This window comes from Sminthopsis crassicaudata, chromosome 2 (assembly GCF_048593235.1).
Source record: "Sminthopsis crassicaudata isolate SCR6 chromosome 2, ASM4859323v1, whole genome shotgun sequence".
NCBI lineage: Eukaryota > Metazoa > Chordata > Mammalia > Dasyuromorphia > Dasyuridae > Sminthopsis > Sminthopsis crassicaudata.
Window position 1 is genome coordinate 272,234,147 of NC_133618.1, and position 19,626 is coordinate 272,253,772.

Sequence of the window (19,626 nt, forward strand, 5' to 3'; positions counted from 1 at the left end):
TAGCTAGGTGGTTCAATGGATAGAGCACTGGTCCTGGAATCAGGGAGACCTGGCCTCAGATATTTGCTAATTGTGGGACCCTGAGAAAAATCACTTAACCACAATTGTTCCAAAACAAAACCAACAAAGTAAATAAGTGGGCTTAGAGATATTCTTTATGTGTATATTTTCAGACATTTCAGAGCAGTGTGATTTTTTTTGTTAGGCTATATGACAATGTATTCAAGAATTTATTTTTTATTTTAAAATAAAATAAAAATTGTCATTCATTAAGAGAAAGAAATGGTTTTTTCTTAAGAACTGGGCAGCTAAGTGGGGCAGTGGATGGAACATCTGAATTCAAATCTGATTTCAGATACCTGCAAGTTGAGTGATCCTGAACAATTCAGAGAGAGAGGAGAGGGAGGAGAAGGGAGAAGGGGGAAGAAAAGGGGAAGAGAGAGAGAGGAGGGAGAGAGGGAGAGAGAGGGGAAAAGAAAAGGGAGAGAAGGAGAGGGAGAAGGAGAGGGAGAGGAAGAAAGGAAGGGAGGGAAGGAAGAAGAGAGGGAAGGAAGGAGAGAGAGGATTGAGTTAAATGTTTCAGATCTTGCCTCAAGATACTTAATAGTTTTGTGACACTGGGTAACTCACTTATCTTTTCCAAACCTCAGTTTTCTCTCCTGTACAATGGGGCACCTACTTCACAATGTGCTTATTAAGAGTCAATGAGAAAACATATGTAAAGTATTTTGTAAATTGTAGTCATTACAAAATTTCTGTTTCTTCATCTGTAAAAATGAGAACAATACTAGCACCTACTTCCCAGAATTGTTGGGAGGATCAAATAAGATAATATTTGTAAAGTGCATAGTGCTTTATAAAGTGTACAGTAAGCATTATATAAATGTTACTCACATATTAAGAAAAACCATGGTAAAATGAGTAGTTTCAAAGTCAGGAAGACCTCAGAAAGCATCTCACCTCTACCCTACTATATGTCCATAAACAACCCTCCTGAAATCAGTTTCTTCATCTATAAAATGAGAATACTAATGTTTAGGGTACTTGCCTCACAGGATTGGTGTGAAGCTTACATGAGGTCAACTATGTAAAAGTGCTTTGCAAACTTTAAGTGTTTTATAAATGTTAGTTATTGTTATGTTTTCTTCAAATGTTATATTTCAGCTCAAACTTAAGACCTTCAGTTTACTACAGTCAAACTTTAAAAACCATAATAAATTATTTTTCCTGCAATGGATGATGGGGAATGTAGGTATTAATACTTATCACTATGAATGGGCGATGTATTTTCCTTAGGAATAAGGATAAGAAGAAGCAATGGGCCTTAGTTTAATCAGTATAGGGATCTACCAGGTAAGGAAACACTATCAATTTAGATTGATCCAGTTATTATCTGATCTATAATTCAAATTAACTGGCCATAAAGGTGAGCATTTAAGCCCAGTGGCCCAAAATCTGCAAGGAGATAGCCCTAAGGCATATAGATACTTCTTCCCAAGACCATGCCCAACTTAGACAAAGTTCTCATTGATCCGTTCTCATTGGAATAGTGCTGACTTTCTATAGGGGCCTACTGGTGACTATGAAAAGATTAAAAAATCAGGGGGGAAACATTTGGCAGATAAGGGATAGATTTATTATCAAACACGTTCTTGCAACTCATCCACACGGTAGATGAGTTACTGGTTGTACCTGTGTAAGAGAGAAAGTTTGAAACCATTAAGCTAAATGTTTAAAATGGGATAGAGTGACCCCGCAAAGAAAGCCTTAGTCTATCACCTAAATTTAGGGTAGAAAGGAACTCCTGTATTACAATGGCAGGGATGTAGGAAAGAACCACTCCCATACTTTTCCCATCACCTACACATTCTCTTTTGTCCCCCCAACTTTTCAGTTGAATGCTTAGCCTCAGTTTTCTCTTCTATATAATGGGGCATCTACTTCACAGGATGGTTTATAAGGTTCAAATGAGATAACAATAATAAAAAGTATTTTGGAAACCATAACTGTTACAATGCTGTTACAATATAAGCATATATAGACAGTCTATAAAGAGAATAAGTATAAATATATACAAAGTAATTAGATTTAAGGAATCTTGAGAGGGAGGATACTAGCCTCCTTGAGAGAATCAGGAAAGGCTTCATTCAGAAGAAGATATTCATATAATCTAAGACAGTTAAGTAACCTACCTCATCCCCCAGAAAAGACTCGATCAATAAACCCCACAGGTCTGTGAAGGTGACTCTGTAGCCTTCTTGGCTCCTTTGCTTCAGCTCCTGCTGGTAGTAACTGAGTTGTTCAGGGAAAAGTGAAGGGATCTTGTTTTTGACAGCATGTCTTCGAGCCTCCTGGATGGTCTTCTCCAGGTTTTTGGAGGACCAGTCAGCATCTTTGTATAAGTTGGACATGGTCCTGGAAGAGGCAGCTACATGTTACAGGATATCCAGAGTAAAAGAGGGATTGACCCTTTAGGATGGGAAGTTAGCTCGTAGCTTACCAGGGGCCACCTAACACAATTCTGTTTTTACAAATGAGGGAAATAAGGCCAGAAAAGACAAGTGATTTGCCCAAGAGATCCAAACTCATGTTCTCTGATTCCAAATGCATAAGTTCTATGTTTCTGCTTCCTACGTGGCATATGGACATTTATATCCCAGCGCAGTTCCATGAGAAATATGACAAAATGAGAGATATGAATATGAAATGAATATGAATATGAAAAAAGAGAGAGAGAAAAATGAGAAAAAAGACAAGGGGATGAGATTTGCTAATCTTGTAGACCAACAAAATTCTCTGCAGCTAAAAGGTGTTTTTGTTGTTGTCTTAAAATTTTGTGAGTCTGCTTCAATGGGCAATGGAAACAAAAAGATTTAACACAGGGAAGATTTTCCCTGGTGTTCTTTGTTGCTACTTCTCTCATCTGAATTATCAAAAAGATAGATTCTCCATTCTGTTTATGTATCTGAGCTCCCATAAACATATAGTTTATGTATAATTGTGGAAGGAACAAGAACAAATAGCTCATCCTAGGTTCCCTTTCCACAGTTATTCCTCTCCTAAAGTTTACTTAATAATAAACATTTATTAAATATCTCCCGTGGAATATCTACAGTGCCAGGCACTGCGCTAGGTGCTAGAAATATAAAAAGAGGTGAAAGACATTTCCCTGCCCTCAAAAAGCTTGCACTCTAATGGGGGAAACAATATTATACAAATATGTACAAAGCAAGAAATATACAGGATAAATAGAAAATAATTAAGAGAGAAAGTACTGGAATTGAGGAGTTCTATACATATATACATCTGTGTATATATACATATATGTATATATGTATATGTGTAATATACATGTGTATAAAATGTTATAACATATAAATATCACATGCGCACACACATACCCCATGCCATGTAGAGATCATTAAGACAATGAACTTGTCTCTAGCAGTGGTTGCTTCAAAACCTTTGTCCCCTGTCCCTCATATGGTATCCTGGCATAGCAAGGTCTAGACCCTAGGAGTGTCTGTTCAGGATATAGGTAATAAATATCCCAATACCTAGCAAAGCTCCTTGAACATTTTCTTTTTTAGTCAGAATCTATGATTTTATCATAATCAATCAACCAATCAATAAGCATTAATTAAAGTGCTTACATATATGTCAAGCACTGAGCTTGATGCAGAGGATACAGATTGAATGAATGAAACAAACCCTACTTTCAAGAAGCTTATATTCTAATGGAGGAGATAACAAACACAGACATAAATTTATACAAAGAAAATACAAAGAATAGTTAAATTCAAGGTACCTTGGAAGAGGGCACTAGCAATTGGGGAGAGTAACAAAGGTATCAAGGGAAAGGACTAGTAAAGGGAACTCTCTAGGTAGAATTTCTGTCTCTGGCATATGTCACTGTGCATATAAAATGCACAAAGTGGATAGTACTAGGGACCTGATCCTAGGAAGACCTGAATTCAAATTTGACCTCAGACTCTCACTAGCTATGTGATATTAAAAAAGTCACTTAGCTTCTGTACACCTCAGTTTTCTAATCAATACAATGGTGATAATAATTTAAAATGAGGATAAGAATAATTTACCTTCCAGAGTCATTGTGAAATCAAATGAAAAATTTATCAAATGTTTTGAAAATCTTAAAAGTTCTATATAAATGCTGGCAATTATTATTATTATTAAATGCCCATTGAATGAATGATTGAAATGGAAACTTTCTATGTAGATTTACAATTCATCTGGTAGTTTAGAATTTTAGGGAGTTGCTTGGGTTTAATGAAGGATTAAATGACTAAGGGATTAAGTAAGGGTCATATAGCCAGTATTAGGATTAAGACCTGAATCCATCCCAAATTAGCTCTCTTAATCACTCATATACTGTAGGTATTTCAGAAATATTTGTTAAACTGAATCAAATCTACTTTCTCTCCCATTCTGCAGTCAGAAGATGCTAATGGCTAATAGCTTGCTCTAAACATAATAGGATTTTACAAAGTGGGGAGATGTTTCCAGATGTTTTTTGATAGGAAATAGTGGTAGATTTAAAACCCAGCTTGATCTACAAGCCTACATCCTGATACAATGCATAGACTAGTGATCCTGGAGTCAGAAAAATCTGGATTCATATCCTATCTGGGACTGTGAGCTTTAGCTGAAGCTTGTCTGTAGCATCTATCTTACATAGATGTTATAAGATTCAAATGAGGAATGTATGAAAAGTGTTTTGCAAATTTTTAAACTATAGTGTAAATATTAATTGGGGCAGCTAGGTGGCACAATGGATAGAGTACTAGACCTGGAGTCAGGAAGACTCATTTTCTGACTTCAGATACTAGCTGTATGACTCTAGGCAAGTCATTTAGCTCTGCTTCATTTTTCTTATCTGCAAAATGAGTTGGAGAGGAAAATGCTAAGAAAAGCCCAAATAGGGTCATAAAGAATCAGACATGACTGAACAACAAATATAGATAGATAGTTGGAGGGATAAAAAAAAAAAAATAAAACCATTTTCCTGTCTAATTATATGCTCTCCTAAATCTATTTCATATTTCCCACTCCTGGGGGAACCCCAAACAATCAGATATCTGTCTATTATCTACATATACATACATACATATATATGTATATGTATATATATATATGTACACACATACAGAGATTATACATATATAGAAAGAGAAAGAGAAAGAAAGAAAGAAAGAAAGAAAGAAAGAAAGAAAGAAAGAAAGAAAGAAAGAAAGAAAGAAAGAAAGAAAGAAAGAAAGAAAGAAAGAAAGAAAGAAAGAAAGAAAGAATTATTATAAGGACTTCTCCAAGTTGGCAAGGATTTTTACCAGACTGCTTCATAGCCATGCATATATTAGAGAGATATTGAAATATTCAATTATTGTAAAAAGAGATAATCTTATCACTTATTCACTTATTAGTGAAGCCCCTCTCTGCCACCCTAAAAGGGAACACTTGCAATCCTTAAGATAGGGAGGAGATACAGCGGGCAGCTTAATGGCACAGTAGATAGAGCACTGGCCCTGGAGTCAGAAGGACTTCAAATCTGCTCTCAGAAACTTAATAGCTGTTATGCAAGTCATTTAACCCCAAATGCTTCGGAAAAAAGGAAAATAGGGGCAAACAGGAAGGAAATCATGTTGTTAGGGATCTTAGGCCCAGTGCCATACAGGTCAAGATTTGGTCCCTTTGATACCCACTCCTGGGAAAGGAAGGAGAGCAGAATGGTATTGTGGAAAGATCATTGGCTCTGAAGCAGATCTGAATTCATATCCCACCTTTGTCATCCACTACCTGCGTGTCCTTAAACAAATTGCTTTATCTCTCTGGGGTTTTCTCATTTCCCCACTATGGTCCTAAGTGTATTTAGTACCAAGGACTTCGATCACTACTGTAGGGCTTTTTCTGCATGGGACAGCAGCAGATTGGGATTTCTGGGTAAACAACAGAGAGTAGTAGGTGTACCTCCTTACACTCCTAGCACCTGGACAGAAGCGCTGGTAAAACAAAGGTGTATGGGGGTGGAAGGGCAGGTAATCATCAAAGCATAAGGAGCTGGTCACACCTGTGCTTTCTGGGCTCAGTCAGCATGATACAATTGAGGGGAGGGAGCGAATGCATCTAAAAGTGATGACACTGATTCATATCACTTTGCAATCCCCTTTTACACTTGTAACATTCCATTTTGCATTATAGTCTGTTGTGTATGTGCATCTACTTTTCATTCACAGATGCACAATTATTGGTTTTTGTTGTTTGTATTTCTTCAGGACTTGAATAGTACATTATGTTGTTGTTGTTACAGCTGCTGCTGTTGTTTGGGTCAGACCTAAGGAGAGCTCCCTGGCAAGGAAATTTCTGCTAATGTGAATCAATGATTGTTGTACAACTTACAGAGCTGCCTGAGGCACTGACAGGTTGCCTAGTATCTATAGTATCAGAGATGTGACTTGAACTCAGGTCATCATGACTCAGAGAGTAGCACCCATCTACTAGTCCACACTGCCTCTGCATTTCCCATAAGACTCTAGGATCATAGAATTAAAATAAGAAAGGATCTTAGAGACCATAGAGTCAACCCCCCTAATTTAACAGATGAGGAAACTGAGGCATAGAGAGAGGAATAAAAGCTCCTCAGAAAGCCATTGTCTGAAGCAGGATTTAATGTTTGCTGAACGTTCAATGACTTGTCATCAATATTAGAAATCAGTTCAGTCACTGCCACAGATCCAAGAGAAGAGAATGGGAACAACAAACAATATTTTAACTTTGAGAGTCCTCTCCCCTCTCAACCAAACACCATAAGGCTTTGCCTAGCACTAAGCCAGTCAGGGACTCCTGAGTCCTCACCAAGTTGCACCCGAAAGGCCTGTGATGTAGCTGGCACAGTTCAGGATGTTCAGCTTCTGAAGCCCCAGTAGGTGGCCATACATGGAGGTCATGGATCTAAGGCCACCCCCTGTGGCCATGATCGCCACCAGCGGCACCTGAAGAAACACAGAGAGAGATAGAAAGTTAGAGAGGAGGAGGCTGGGCAACAGGGCTTCCAAAGGGAGGCTGGAGAAGAGGATATTTAACACGAAGAGGAAGTAAAATGGATAGAACCAAGACAGGATGGAGTGAAGAGTTTGGGGGGGGGGGGAAGCTAGATTATAGGAGGGGAGAATCTAGAAAGCTGAGAAACTAACAATTAGATTTAGCCAAAAAAAAAAAGCAAAAGAAAGATCTTGCTATCTATCCACCTATCTTTCTCTACCCATCCAATTATCTCTTTGTCCTCTTCTTTCTCCCTTTTCCTTCCCCTCTCTTTCTTCTCTCCCTCCTTCCCCCCTCTGTCTCTCATCTCCCTCTCCTCCTCTTTATCTCTGTCTGTCTTTCTGTCTACCTCTCTTTGTCTCTCTTATAGGATCATGGATTTTATAGCTGGAGATAGTTTAGAAGCCATCAATCCGTCTCTCATTTTTACAGAGGAGGAAACTGAGGCATAGCAAGCTTAAGTGACTTGCTCAGGGCTATTCAATTATTAAGTTATATCTACCTGGTCTTGGGTTTCAGATGCCAGTTTACCCAAACTAACTTTGAACCCAGGATGTGAAGAAGTGACATGAGGTTCGTAGCTTAATCTGAGCCCCAGAGGCTCTAGACAAAACAAGGGTCCAGGAGAAGGGCCATTCATACCACTCCTTGGAGATGAAGGGCTCTGGCTCATGCAATCACAGAATTTGAGAGCTGAAAGGGATGTTAGGCAGCATCTGTCCCAATTCCCTTATTATCAAAGTGCAAAACACCCACCACTACAAAACGAAACAAATATCCACAAGAGTACAATCCTTTGCCCAAGGTCACATAGGTACCTGGGCTTTTAAAGTGAGAAGCTTAAAGAGAATATTCTACATTACAGCTCTTTGATTTCTGAGGATGGTTTGCTTTCCAGAAATGGCTGTAAGTGATTTGGAGCCAATGCTGGTAAATGAGATGAGTGAACGAGTGGAGTATGCAGCTTTGTGGCATGAGACAGAAAGGCCCTTGGGATGGCATGCTTGAGATGCCAAATATTCGTTAAATATAGAGAAGGGCAAAGAGGGAAATTCTACCCTAATCCTACCTCTTTCAGAGAGCATCCCTCCCAGCTTTTGCCTTCTTCAATAAAGCAATCTATCGGCTACACAGATCAGTGGGCAGCCAATGGCCATAGTAGATAGAGTGCTGATTGTGGAATCAGAAAAATATGAGTTCACATCCTGCCTTCACACTTCATAACTGTGTGACTTTGGGCACGTCACTTAGTATATTGCTGCCTTAGTTTCCTCTTCTGTAAAGTGTGGATGATAGAACTTACCTCACAGGGTTGCAGTAAGAATCAAATGAGATAATATATATTAAAGACATAACAAATCCTAAATCATTAAGATAAGTATTAACGATTATTATTATTATTATTATTATTGGGGCAGCTAGGTGGTGCAGATCCTATAATGACCTAGACCTAGAATGCTGACCCTAAAGTCAGGAAGAGAGTTCAAATCCAGACTCAGACATTTGATACTTACTAGCTCTTGACCTGGACAAGTCCCTTAACCCTGATTACCTCACAAAAAAGAAATGAAGAAAGAATTTAGCTCAGGGCATATTTTAATCTCCTTAGTTCCAAGTCAACTGACCTCGTCACCTTGCAGATCCTCTTCCAGCTGCAACACCTGTTTCAAGGCTTCTGCTACAACCACCTTCCGTTTCTGCAGGAACTCCACCTCCTCTGAGCACAGACTGTAACCCAACCTCACGTTCAGCTCACCAGGGCTGTGGTGAGAGAGGGGATTCTTGTCACTCACAGTGCATCAGAGCTATTATTTCCACATGCTTGAGTGGCCAGCTCCCCCATTCCTCAACTTGGGTGGAAAAGAAATCGTGACCTTGAAATCACTGGGTTTGAAAGCAGAGGACCTGGATTTGAATCCTACCTTTGGAATTTACTATTTGACCTTGAACTAGATGAAACCCCTTTGGGTTTGAGGAGGTAGATCAGATGACTCTTGGACTATTGCTATAGATAGCTTCTTAATTGGTCTCCATGATTCCAGAGTCTCCTTTTTTCAAACTATTCTGCAAACCATAGCTTCTAGAATATTTCTTTAAATTTTCTTTTTTTTATGTTGAGTGGATGCCCATCAGTTGGGGAATGGCTGAATAAGTTACGGTATATTAATATAGTGGAATATTATTGTTCTGTAAGAAATGATGAGTAGTTGATTTCAGAAAAGCCTGGAAAGACTTACGTGAACTGATGCCAAGTGAAGTGAGCAGAGTTAGGAGAATATTGTACATAGCAATAACAAGATTATATGATGATAAACTCTGATAGAATTTTCTCTTTTAACAATGAGATGTCAAGGCAATTCCAATAGACTTGTGATGGAAAGTATAATCCACATCCAGAGAGAGAGAACTATGGAGAATGAATGTGGATCAAAGCATATTATTTTCACCTTATTGTTGTTGTTTTTTACTTAATTTTTTCTTTCTCATGTTTTTTTCCCTTTTGAACTTATTTTTCTCATGGAGTGTAACAAATATGGAAATATGTTTAGAAGAGTTGTATATATTTAACCTATATCTGATTGCTAGCTATCTTGGAGAGGGGGAGGGGAAAGAGAAAGAAAAATTTGGAACACAAAGTCTTGCAAAGGTGAATGTTTAAAACTATCTTTGCATGTGTTTGGAAAAATAAAATACTATTAACATTTTTCCCCAGTTACATGTAAAACTTTTAAAATATTTGTTTTTAAAACTTTTGAGTTCCAAATGATCTCTTTTCTTTCCTCCCTTCCCCATCCTTTAAAAGGACAAGTAATTTGATATGTATTATACAAGTGCAGTCATGCAAAATATATTTCCATATTAGCCATTTATGAAAGAAAACACAGACAAACTACAGTTCTGGGGTATGGGAAACAGTGGAGTCAATAGAAGAATGAGAAGGGAAGATACACAGAACTTTAATAAGAGTATGCAAGATACTTTACCAATCTTTGGCTGTCATGTGTAAATCACAGTTTTCACCCTGAGAACCAAGAAAGGAAGAGTTTTGTGAGTATTGTGATATTTTAGAGCAAAATAGCTTAGACTAAAGACTTACACAATCACTCATCAGTGTTCATTGACACCTCCCCCAATTCTGTCCATCATCCCCATGAGTTCAAATCATTAATATCCCCCACATACTTCACACTCAACTTTCCTTACCTTCTGTCCTTTGTGCATGGTTTTCTTACCCTTTTCCTACCCCATCTTTCAATACCTCTTTCCCCACCATATGTAATCTCCACATAGTACCAAACAACTCCTTAGATACATCTTGACTCTCACATACATAATTACTATATTTTTCTATTGGATAAATGCTCATTGCATCCTTGAAACAAAGTTGTCCATATCTCTGCCTCTCCTATGAATACACACAAACGACCTTCACAATCTGGCCATTAGATAACCACTAATTCCTTTACTCTATCTCCACCTCTCCAAGTCACCAATCTCTGATGCAAGGGAACCTGACTAGGGAGTCCAGATAATCTTTCAATTCCTAATATTCACCATAGGTACTGTCAGCTCCTGTTCATCTGGGAGACAGTCCAGGGACACGCAGACAGAGCGATTTCCTTTATGGGCACCACAGCAGCAGGAATGCTAGGAGAGAAATTTCTTTTAAAGGGAGAGTGAGGTTTCTCCTACGGGCGAGGTACTCATTCTCCCCCATTTCCCAATGGAACTATGTATGGCAGCCAGTTAGAGCCTGATACTTCCACTTTTAACAAATGGTTATAAATACCCATGCTTCCTACCCTACAGATCCATCGATTCCTGGGCACCTCCACATGCATTTGGGGCTGGAAGTATTTGGTGTAATGGAAGAAGGCAAGATCTGGGCATTGAGTGCAGGAATTGTAGCAGGGTGAGATGGCCTGGGTGTTTTCATAGGATTCATTCACTGTCACAGTTAGTTGTTTTCCTACAAACAGAATGCAGAAGGTCACAGAATTTGAGGCCTGAAAATGACCTTATGGCTATATACTCCAACCTGAACCTGAAAAAGAATCTCTGCTATAACTTATTCAATAAGTAGTCACCCTTCTAATACTATTCACATTCATATCTATATCCATCCATCTATCAATCCATTGTCTGCATATCTATCTATCTGTTTATCCATCCTTCTATCTAGATCTATCTATCAATCTCTCTATTTCTATCTATCTCTCTTATCTGTCTGTCAACTTAACCTCTTTTTGAAGACCACTGGTGAAAGGAAACCATTAACCTTAGGTAGCCTATTCTACTTACAGATAGTTCTAAGGTCATTTGGTGGCATAGTGGCTTGAGAGCTGTACTTAAGGTCAGTAAGAACTAAGTTTAAATCCCATCTTGGACATTTATTAGTTGTGTTTCTCTAGCCTCAATGTCCTCATTAGACTTGATAACTGCTAAAGTATCCAAATTTATGAACTCCAAATCCAAATTTATGAACTAATAATTATGAGGAGATTTTTTCTGACAGGAGGATAAATATTTCTCTTCATAACTTCTCCCCATTGTTCTTGATTCTGGCATGTGAGACCAAACAAAACATGTCTAATACTTCTGGCATACACAGTCCTTCGAATACTTAGGAGTTATTACTTCCTTCTTCCTCCTCTTTTTTTTTCTTAGTTTTCTTCATGCTAATCTTCCCTAGTTCCTTCAATTAATTTATACATGATAGAGATTCTGTGCCTTTTACTCTCCTCTGGACATGCTGTAATTTGTTGGTGTTCTTCCTTAATTGTGCTGCCCAGAATGGAACACAATATTCTAAATGTGTTCTGGCCAGAGCAATGTACGGCCATACAATTACTTCCTTATCCAGTCTAAGATCTCATTGACATTTTTGATTGCTTACAACACACTGTCTCATATAATGCTTGTAGTCCATCAAAATCCCCAGATCTTTTCCAAATCATTTATTGCCTTGCTATACCTACCCTAACTTATACTTGTAGAATTGTTTTTTTGAACTCAAGTGGAAGATTTTACGTTTATCCCTGTTGTATTTCATCTTATTAGATTCAGATAAGGCTTTAGCTCAAGAGTTGACAAATTCTGGCTCACAAGCCAAATCCAGCTCTTCATCTATTTTTATAGAATCTTCAAGCAAAGAATGGTATCCACATTTAGGATTTTAAAATATAAAACCATTTGAGGTTGTAGGCATATAGAAAAAAATTCGAAGTGGGCTGAATTTGGCTCGCTGGCCTGTAGTTTGCTGAACTCTGCCAGCTGATTAAGATGTTTTTGAATCCCAACTCTCTCACTCATTGTAAATGTCATTAATCTATCTCTTCTAGCTTTGTCATTTTCAAATTTGATAGGCATGCCATTTCTGCCTTTACTCAAGATAAACAAATTTTTTTTTTTTTTTTTTTTGAGGCTGGGGTTAAGTGACTTGCCCAGGGTCACACAGCTAGGAAGTGTTAAGTCTCTGAGATCACATTTGAACTCGGATCCTCCTGAATTCAGGGCTGGTGCTCTATCTACTGTGCCACCTAGCTGCCCCCTAAACAAACTTTTAAAAAGAAAATTAAAAGTTGTTGTTTTTGTCACTGTTGCTGTTTGTCCTTAATTCTTGAAAAGGACCATGAAATCATCACATACAAGTGAATTGGATTTAAGTAAGGAAGGACTGTGCAGAGGTACCAGCCTCACTTTGTTCTCCAGAACCATCTGGGTCCAGTGGTCAGATATAAATCAGGATGATTGGAGATGGACGAGGATGCAGTGGGAAACTTTGGCTTTTTTTAAGTTAAGGTCTTCAATAAGTCTCAGTTTGACTGAAGCAAAGTCCATTCAATGCTTTTTTTTTTTTTTTGACTCAGTAAAAGAGGTCATTCTCTGCCTCATTTCTTACCTAGTCTTATGTACTTATGTACTAGTGTAGTACTTATGTACTAGTATCACTTATGCACTTAAATCCAATTATTTGCATGTCATGGCATCACATTACTGTTGTCAGGGTCCTCTTTGAGAATTAAAAACAAACAAGGAGAAGGTTAGGTAAGTAATGATGCAAACAATGGCCTCTCTTACCCAGAGAAGAGAAGAGTTTCTACTTACAAATGTGAATGACTTATAATTAACAAGGAGAATAGGGAAGCCAAGGGCTAGAGATTTGAGAAGAGATATTTTTCAGGGTTATAGGATTTTAGAGTTGGCTAGAATCTTATAAGACATTTTGTGTAACTCCCTCAAATTTCTTTTACATCACCAAAATTTCTCTCAATATTCTTCCCTTTCAACTCCTAAAGAACCATCTCATATAACCATATATATTTTAAACATGGTATATGGAGGGTGGAAAAAGCAAAAGTAATTGATGTATTTTTTAAAATCTGAAAATATATATAATGTGCCACCTTATGGACTTCCCCAAAATGAAATTTGGTCCCAAGTCTTTTAGCTATTGCTGATTCAGCTCTGGGAATCTCTCAGGGAATCTGTGAGCTCTTGGGGCACAATGTCCATTCTAGAACTACCTTGAGACAATGAGATAAATTTAAATCTATTTAGGATGAGGCAATTCTGAAGATCCTGAATGCGGTTCATGTATCCATTTCTTCTCTCCTCCACCCTCTTCAAATTCTAACAGTGCTTCTGAAATCTTGGAAGCTAGACTTACTGGACCTTTCAGATAGATTGATGCTTGAAGTGGCTTAGAGTTCCCCACCCCATCCCTTGCCTACCCATTTAAAGGGAAAAAAAAGTCTCTTACTTTTTTTATTCTTCTTCTGTTTTTTATGCTTCACATAGACTTCCAAGCAGGAAACTTGTCTAGACTGTAACAAAGGAAATCTCTATCACAATCTCTATGGAATAGTGTCTATCCCCAACTGCTTCTAGCTGTAGTAAAAGGCTTTGGCAGAAGGGAATTGTGTGTGTGTGTGTGTGTGTGTGTGTGTGTGTGTGTGTGTGTTTGTGTGTGTGTGTGTGTGTGTGTGTGACAGGCTAAGACAGGGTGAAAATGCAGAGCCACCACAGATAGGAGATGGTTCAGGAGAACCACAGGTGATGATTTTATTCAGATCTAGAGAACAAGGCTTGGGAACCTGGAAAACAAGCTTTTCCTTGGCTAGGGAGGAAATGAGTAGCTATTTATATCTGAGCTCCTATGCAAACAAATAAAAATTAGGGGAGGGAGGTGGATGGGGAGGAGATTCATAAGAAGGTGGCAGAGGCAGATAAGATTCAATTACAACAGGATCTTAGAGCCTGTTCAGATTGTTTGGGATGCCCTAGAATGCTGGTTTATTGAATACGTTTGCTTGTAACACCAGAACCAACAGCTGTGGCTTGTAAATCTTTGTCTGCTTTTGGAGATCTGGGTAGAAAGAGAATCTGAGTAGTGATATATGAGGGATTGGTAAAAAGAGGTCATTACTAGGGAAACAAAAGATCTCTGTGATTATTATGATGGAAGGAGCAAACAGGCTTGGTATGCAATACATCCCTTGAGAAAAATGTTCCCTTTGTGGGAAAGTATATGAGAGTAGGGTTGGGCTTAGTTATACTCCTTTGGGGTAGCTGAAGGACCCTAAAGGGGATAAGTCTGAAATACCAATGAAATAACCAGCAAAGGGTATCGTGGGTCTCCCTTCAAATATGCATCCCCAACACCCCAACCATCTACCTCATTTCTTCACATTTCCAACCTGTCTCATAAAAATCCCACTTTGGAGGCAGCAGTGGTTGTGATTTATCAGTGAGGTCACTAGAATCCAACCTGTGGTCATTTTCCTTTCTTATAGCCCCCTTCCCCTTCGGGGCTGCAATAACTTGCCCAGCTAGAATTGGTCAGGGAGGAATAGTTACCACTAGCACGCCATTGGTGAGGAGGCTTTCAGGTGGAGTGGGACTGAAAAACAAGATTAAATCCCCCAGTTAGCTATTGTTCCTTGAAGAAGCACCCTCTTCCCCAGACTCTTCTGGCCAGTGATCTTCTGAATAGACCCTGAGAGCCCAGATCTTCGTGGATACGATTTCTATATGGGCTAGAGTACCTTCCCCACAGCCAGCACCAGCTTTCTGGTGTGTCAGTCTAAGGACCATCATCAGCACACTGATTCAATGATTAATTCATTTGTAAACTCAACTTTATAGTCCCTTCCACTGAGACTAAGGATACTCTTACAGTGTCTTTCTAAGGGAAGAGAATCTTGGGAGGATAGCAATTTTACTATTATTCTGGAGAGTTTATCTGTCATAGTAGGAGAGAGACTGTGTGAAATGTCAAGAGAAACAACTAAGAGAACTTATTTCTTGAGAAACTTGTGCAATTAATGATTAAGGAGAAAGACTACCAATATTTCCTGACAGAAAAGAGTTTAACTCTTATGTTTATAGAGAAGGTATCCTAAAGAAAATTCTTGAGAAAATTTATTATCCAGAGAGAGGTGAATAGTGAGAGTTTTCTTTCTAGAGTTGAAAAGTCAGCAATTGATAACTAGAGGTGACTGACTATAATCTTTCTCATTGTAATATGTTGTTGAAATATTTAAATATATCTTTATATTGTTTGTCATATGTTAATCAATTAACATTATATATGTATAACATTGACATTATATGTCATATATTTATATAGATTAAATGTTACATACATAAATTAACTATATAATTTATAATACCTATATAATAATAAGAGCTAACATTTATTTAGTGTTTACTATGTGCTAAGCACTTTACAATTATTTTATTTAATCCTGACAACAACTCTGGGAGGAAAGCACCATTATTATTCTCATTTTATAGTTGAAGAAACTGAGGCAAACAGAGATTAAGTGACTAGCCCAGTGTCACACAGCTACTAAATGTCTAAGGCCACTTAAGTCTTCCTAATTCCAGACCTGGTGTCCTATACAATGGATATTTATTTAAGTATATGAGACTAGGAGACAAAGTGATATTGAGAGAGAAATGAGTAAAAACCTTTGGGAAAAGAGGACATTTGTTTATTTAATAAGATGGGGGTGGGAGCTCAGAGATAATTGATTCCTGAGAGAGATTGTGTATTTATCTTAATTTATGAGGAAATATCAATATCTTGATTGTCCTAGAATGTAGGATAAGCTTTTCTAAGGAGGGGGCAGCTAGATGGTGCAGTAGATAGAGTGTCGGCCCTGAAATTAGGACCTGAGTTCAAATTTGACCTCAGACACTTAATACTTGCTAGCTGTGTGACCCTGGGCAAGTCACTTAACCCCAATTGCCACAGGGAAAAAAAAATTATAAGGAGATAAGCTAATAGTAACTAAAGAGAGGTATAATAATTCCCATCTTGGCTATATGAAGTGGTGAGGGAGGGGATAGGGGCCATTCCTAAAATGCTGCTAGACATTTATTTGTTTATTCAACATATCTATTAAACATACTATGTATATCCAAGACAGTGTTATGCATAGACTAATAGGTGCCCATATTTGGGAAATAATCATTCAGGAGTGGTATGGGAGCTCACTTGCCTCTCCTCCAGCAAAAATTCCACTTCCAGTTCTTCCATCCCCTACCAAGAGAAAAAGAAAGAAATTACCTCTGAGTTATGACCCTGTTCAGCTGATATTTCCCTGGCCCATAGAACCCCTTGCAAACACAGATCCTATTGGCTTTTAAGATGCCCAAGTGCTTCTACCCTTTTTACAAGGATTGTTATTGCAGTCTGTGAAGTACAAAGCACTGATTATGGTTATTGTAAGACCTAGAGCTGGGGCAGCTCTTAGAAACTATCTAATCCAACCTTTTCATTTTATGGATGAAAAAACTCAAGAAAGGTAAAGTTCTTTATCTAACGCATCAGAGGAAGACAACTCGTAGATTTAAAGCTGGAAGGGACTTTAGAAATTATCTGATCTAATGTTCTTATTTTACTAATGAGAAAAGTAAAACTTGGAGAGGTCACAGAGATCATATAGATTTAGAGGTGGAAGAAACATTAAGGAAGCATCTTCTCTGGCCTCTCCTTTTCAGAAATCTAGAGAAGTTACTTGTCCATGATCATCCATTTTAACTCTAAATCAAGTGATTTTAAGTCCTCTTTTTTTTACACATACTCTTAAGGCTTATCTTTATCTGTGATGTCCCCACCAGTTACTGCTCTATACTAGTCATAGACCCTAACTGGTCTACCAACATTTAAATCTGACATCTGGTCATAAAGCTCATGAACTTGAGTAAGAATTCACCTTTCTAAGAAAATTTCTTCATCTACACCAAAATGAAGATTCTTGGGATGAGGATCTAAAATACAGTTGGATCAAAAAAAAAATACCTTCATAAGTACAGCATGGCTGGGGAAAGACTAGACAGTAGTTTGATATATCTAGACCTTAGTATGAGTCAACTGTGCACAATGGCAACTGAAAAAATACTAATAAGATCTTATGTTGCGTTAAGAAAAGTCAGGATTAGGGAAGTGATTGACCTGTTCCACTTTGCCTTGGTCAGACCACTTGAACATGGATTCCATCTGGAGTCTAACTCAATGACTGGTAAGTCCCTTCATGGAATTTCCATTATGAAAAGTTGCAAACCACACTTTCTTTCTTAGCCTTACTTACTTTTCTTAATTACTTATCTTACTCTCTACTTCAAGTTTATTTTGGTTTGCTTAGCTTCCACCATAGTGATTGGTTCATGTGGATACTCTCCTTTCTCATCATTCCCTTTCGGCACATTTTTGTCTTTCCCTATTCCCTATCAAAGACAATTAGTACTAATTGTACTGGCACACCGACCATGAATGACTGCTATACTTCTATGCTGGACAAGATAGGGGCCCCAGTTTCAAAAACAAAAACGATAACCCAAGAGAATGGAGATTAAGTAGATCTCTGTTAATTAGGTATATTGTGCAAGTCACAACTTTGATTTAGTAATATTGTATCTGCCTAGTCTGCCTGAGGTTCCTGATGATTTGATTCAAGGTAGGATAGGTGTCTCACCTTTTAAAGTAGAAAGCACTACCTAATTTGATTTGGGCAAGTCATTTACCCTCTCTGGCCTTCAGTTTCCTCTGCTGTAAAAGTGAAAGAGATGGTCCAGATGACCTTTGAGTTCCCTTCCAACACTGTATCAATACTCCTATGAAGGACCCACAATGTGCCAATGTATTTACCCACCTCAGGGTTGAGTGGAAATTTCACATGGGTCCGTTTTCGACAACAGAGTTTGCTGAGGTCATAGAGGACAGTCAAGAGATGATCATCTGGAGTAAGTGAGTCTTCATCACAAACACTTAGTTCAAGCACATTCTGGGGAGAGAGAGAAGAGGAGAAACAATAAGAAAGGAGAACCTCCAATTCCCAGAACTTTATTGCCTCAATTTTTGGAAGATAAAATGAATTTGACCAGAAATTGGTTCCAGGAAGAATAGAGTTGGGAGACTTTTTAAAGACTATCAAGTCTAACCCCTATACGTAAGAGGGGGCAGTGGAAAAAGTATGAAAGATGGCATGGTACAGTGGAAAGAATGGAGAGTGTGGAACTAGAACACCTGGGTCTGGAATGCTATTCTACTACATACCTGAGAATACTTAAAAAGAAAAATCATTGGGCTTCAGTTCTCTCTGAAAAATGAGAGGGCTGAACTATATAGGCTCCTCAGATTCCTTTCAGCTCTATATTTAAGAGATTTTTGAGTTAGAGAAATTGAATTCATTTCCTGGCTTTGGAATTCTCTGTGAGACTTTGGGCAAGTGATTCAATTTCTCTGGGTCTCAGTTTCCTCATCTGTAAAATGAGGAGGTGGGGTTGAACTGGAAGACTTCCAAGGTCCCTTCTAGTTTCAAGTCTGTGATCCTATGATTAGAAACGGAGGTCTAGAATAGTTGACACTAGAAGTGGCAGAGCCAATGATTTTCTTTTTCTCCTTCCCTTCCTTCCTTCCTTCCTTCTTCCTTCCTTCCTTCTCCTATCCCTTCCTTCCTTCCTTCCTTCCTTCCTTCCTTCCTTCCTTCCATTCCTTCTCTTCTTTCCTTCCTTCCTTCCTTCCTTCCTTCCTTCCTTCCTTCCTTCCTTCCTTCCTTCCTTCCCTTCCTTCCTTCCTTCCTTCCTTCCTCTTCCTTCCTCCTTCCTTCCTTCTTTCTTTCTTTCTTTCTTTCTTTCTTCTTTCTTCTTTCTTTCTTTCTTTCTTTCTTTCTTTCTTTCTTTCTCTTCTTTCTTTCTTTCTTTTCTTTCCTTCTTCTTTCTTTCTTTCTTTCTTATCTTTCTTCTCTCTCTCTTTCTTTCTCTTCTCTCTCTTCTTCTCTTCTTTTCTTTCTTTCTTTCTTTCTTTTCTTTCTTCTTTCTTTCTTTCTTTCTTTCTTTCTTCTTTCTTTCTTTCTTTCTTTCTTTCTTTCTTTCTTTCTTTCTTCTTTCTTTCCTTCCTTCCTTCCTTCCTTCCTTCCTTCCTTCTTCCTTCCTTCTTTCTTTCTTTCTTTCTTTCTTTCTTTTCTTTCTTTCTTCTTTCTTTCTTTCTTTCTTTCTTTCTTTCTTTCTTTCTTTCTTTCTTTCTTTCTTTCTTTTCTTTCTTTCTTTCTTTTCTTTCTT

At 38.1% G+C, this 19,626-nt stretch overlaps 1 protein-coding gene across 1 annotated transcript in view; it reads right to left on the reverse strand.

The window, feature by feature from the left end:
* The window catches only part of PLA2G4E (phospholipase A2 group IVE), a 69,836-nt gene that overhangs the window by 21,379 nt on the left and 28,831 nt on the right, over nucleotides 1-19,626 (reverse strand). The window contains exons 4-13 of the mRNA XM_074289366.1: nucleotides 18,219-18,350; nucleotides 16,566-16,606; nucleotides 14,917-14,959; nucleotides 13,820-13,883; nucleotides 10,860-11,026; nucleotides 10,612-10,704; nucleotides 10,041-10,078; nucleotides 8,682-8,817; nucleotides 6,871-7,007; nucleotides 2,193-2,415 (exon numbers count right to left, since the gene is read on the reverse strand). Coding sequence (XP_074145467.1) covers nucleotides 2,193-2,415; nucleotides 6,871-7,007; nucleotides 8,682-8,817; nucleotides 10,041-10,078; nucleotides 10,612-10,704; nucleotides 10,860-11,026; nucleotides 13,820-13,883; nucleotides 14,917-14,959; nucleotides 16,566-16,606; nucleotides 18,219-18,350 — 1,074 coding nt within the window. The remainder of the gene's footprint in view (nucleotides 1-2,192; nucleotides 2,416-6,870; nucleotides 7,008-8,681; nucleotides 8,818-10,040; nucleotides 10,079-10,611; nucleotides 10,705-10,859; nucleotides 11,027-13,819; nucleotides 13,884-14,916; nucleotides 14,960-16,565; nucleotides 16,607-18,218; nucleotides 18,351-19,626) is intronic.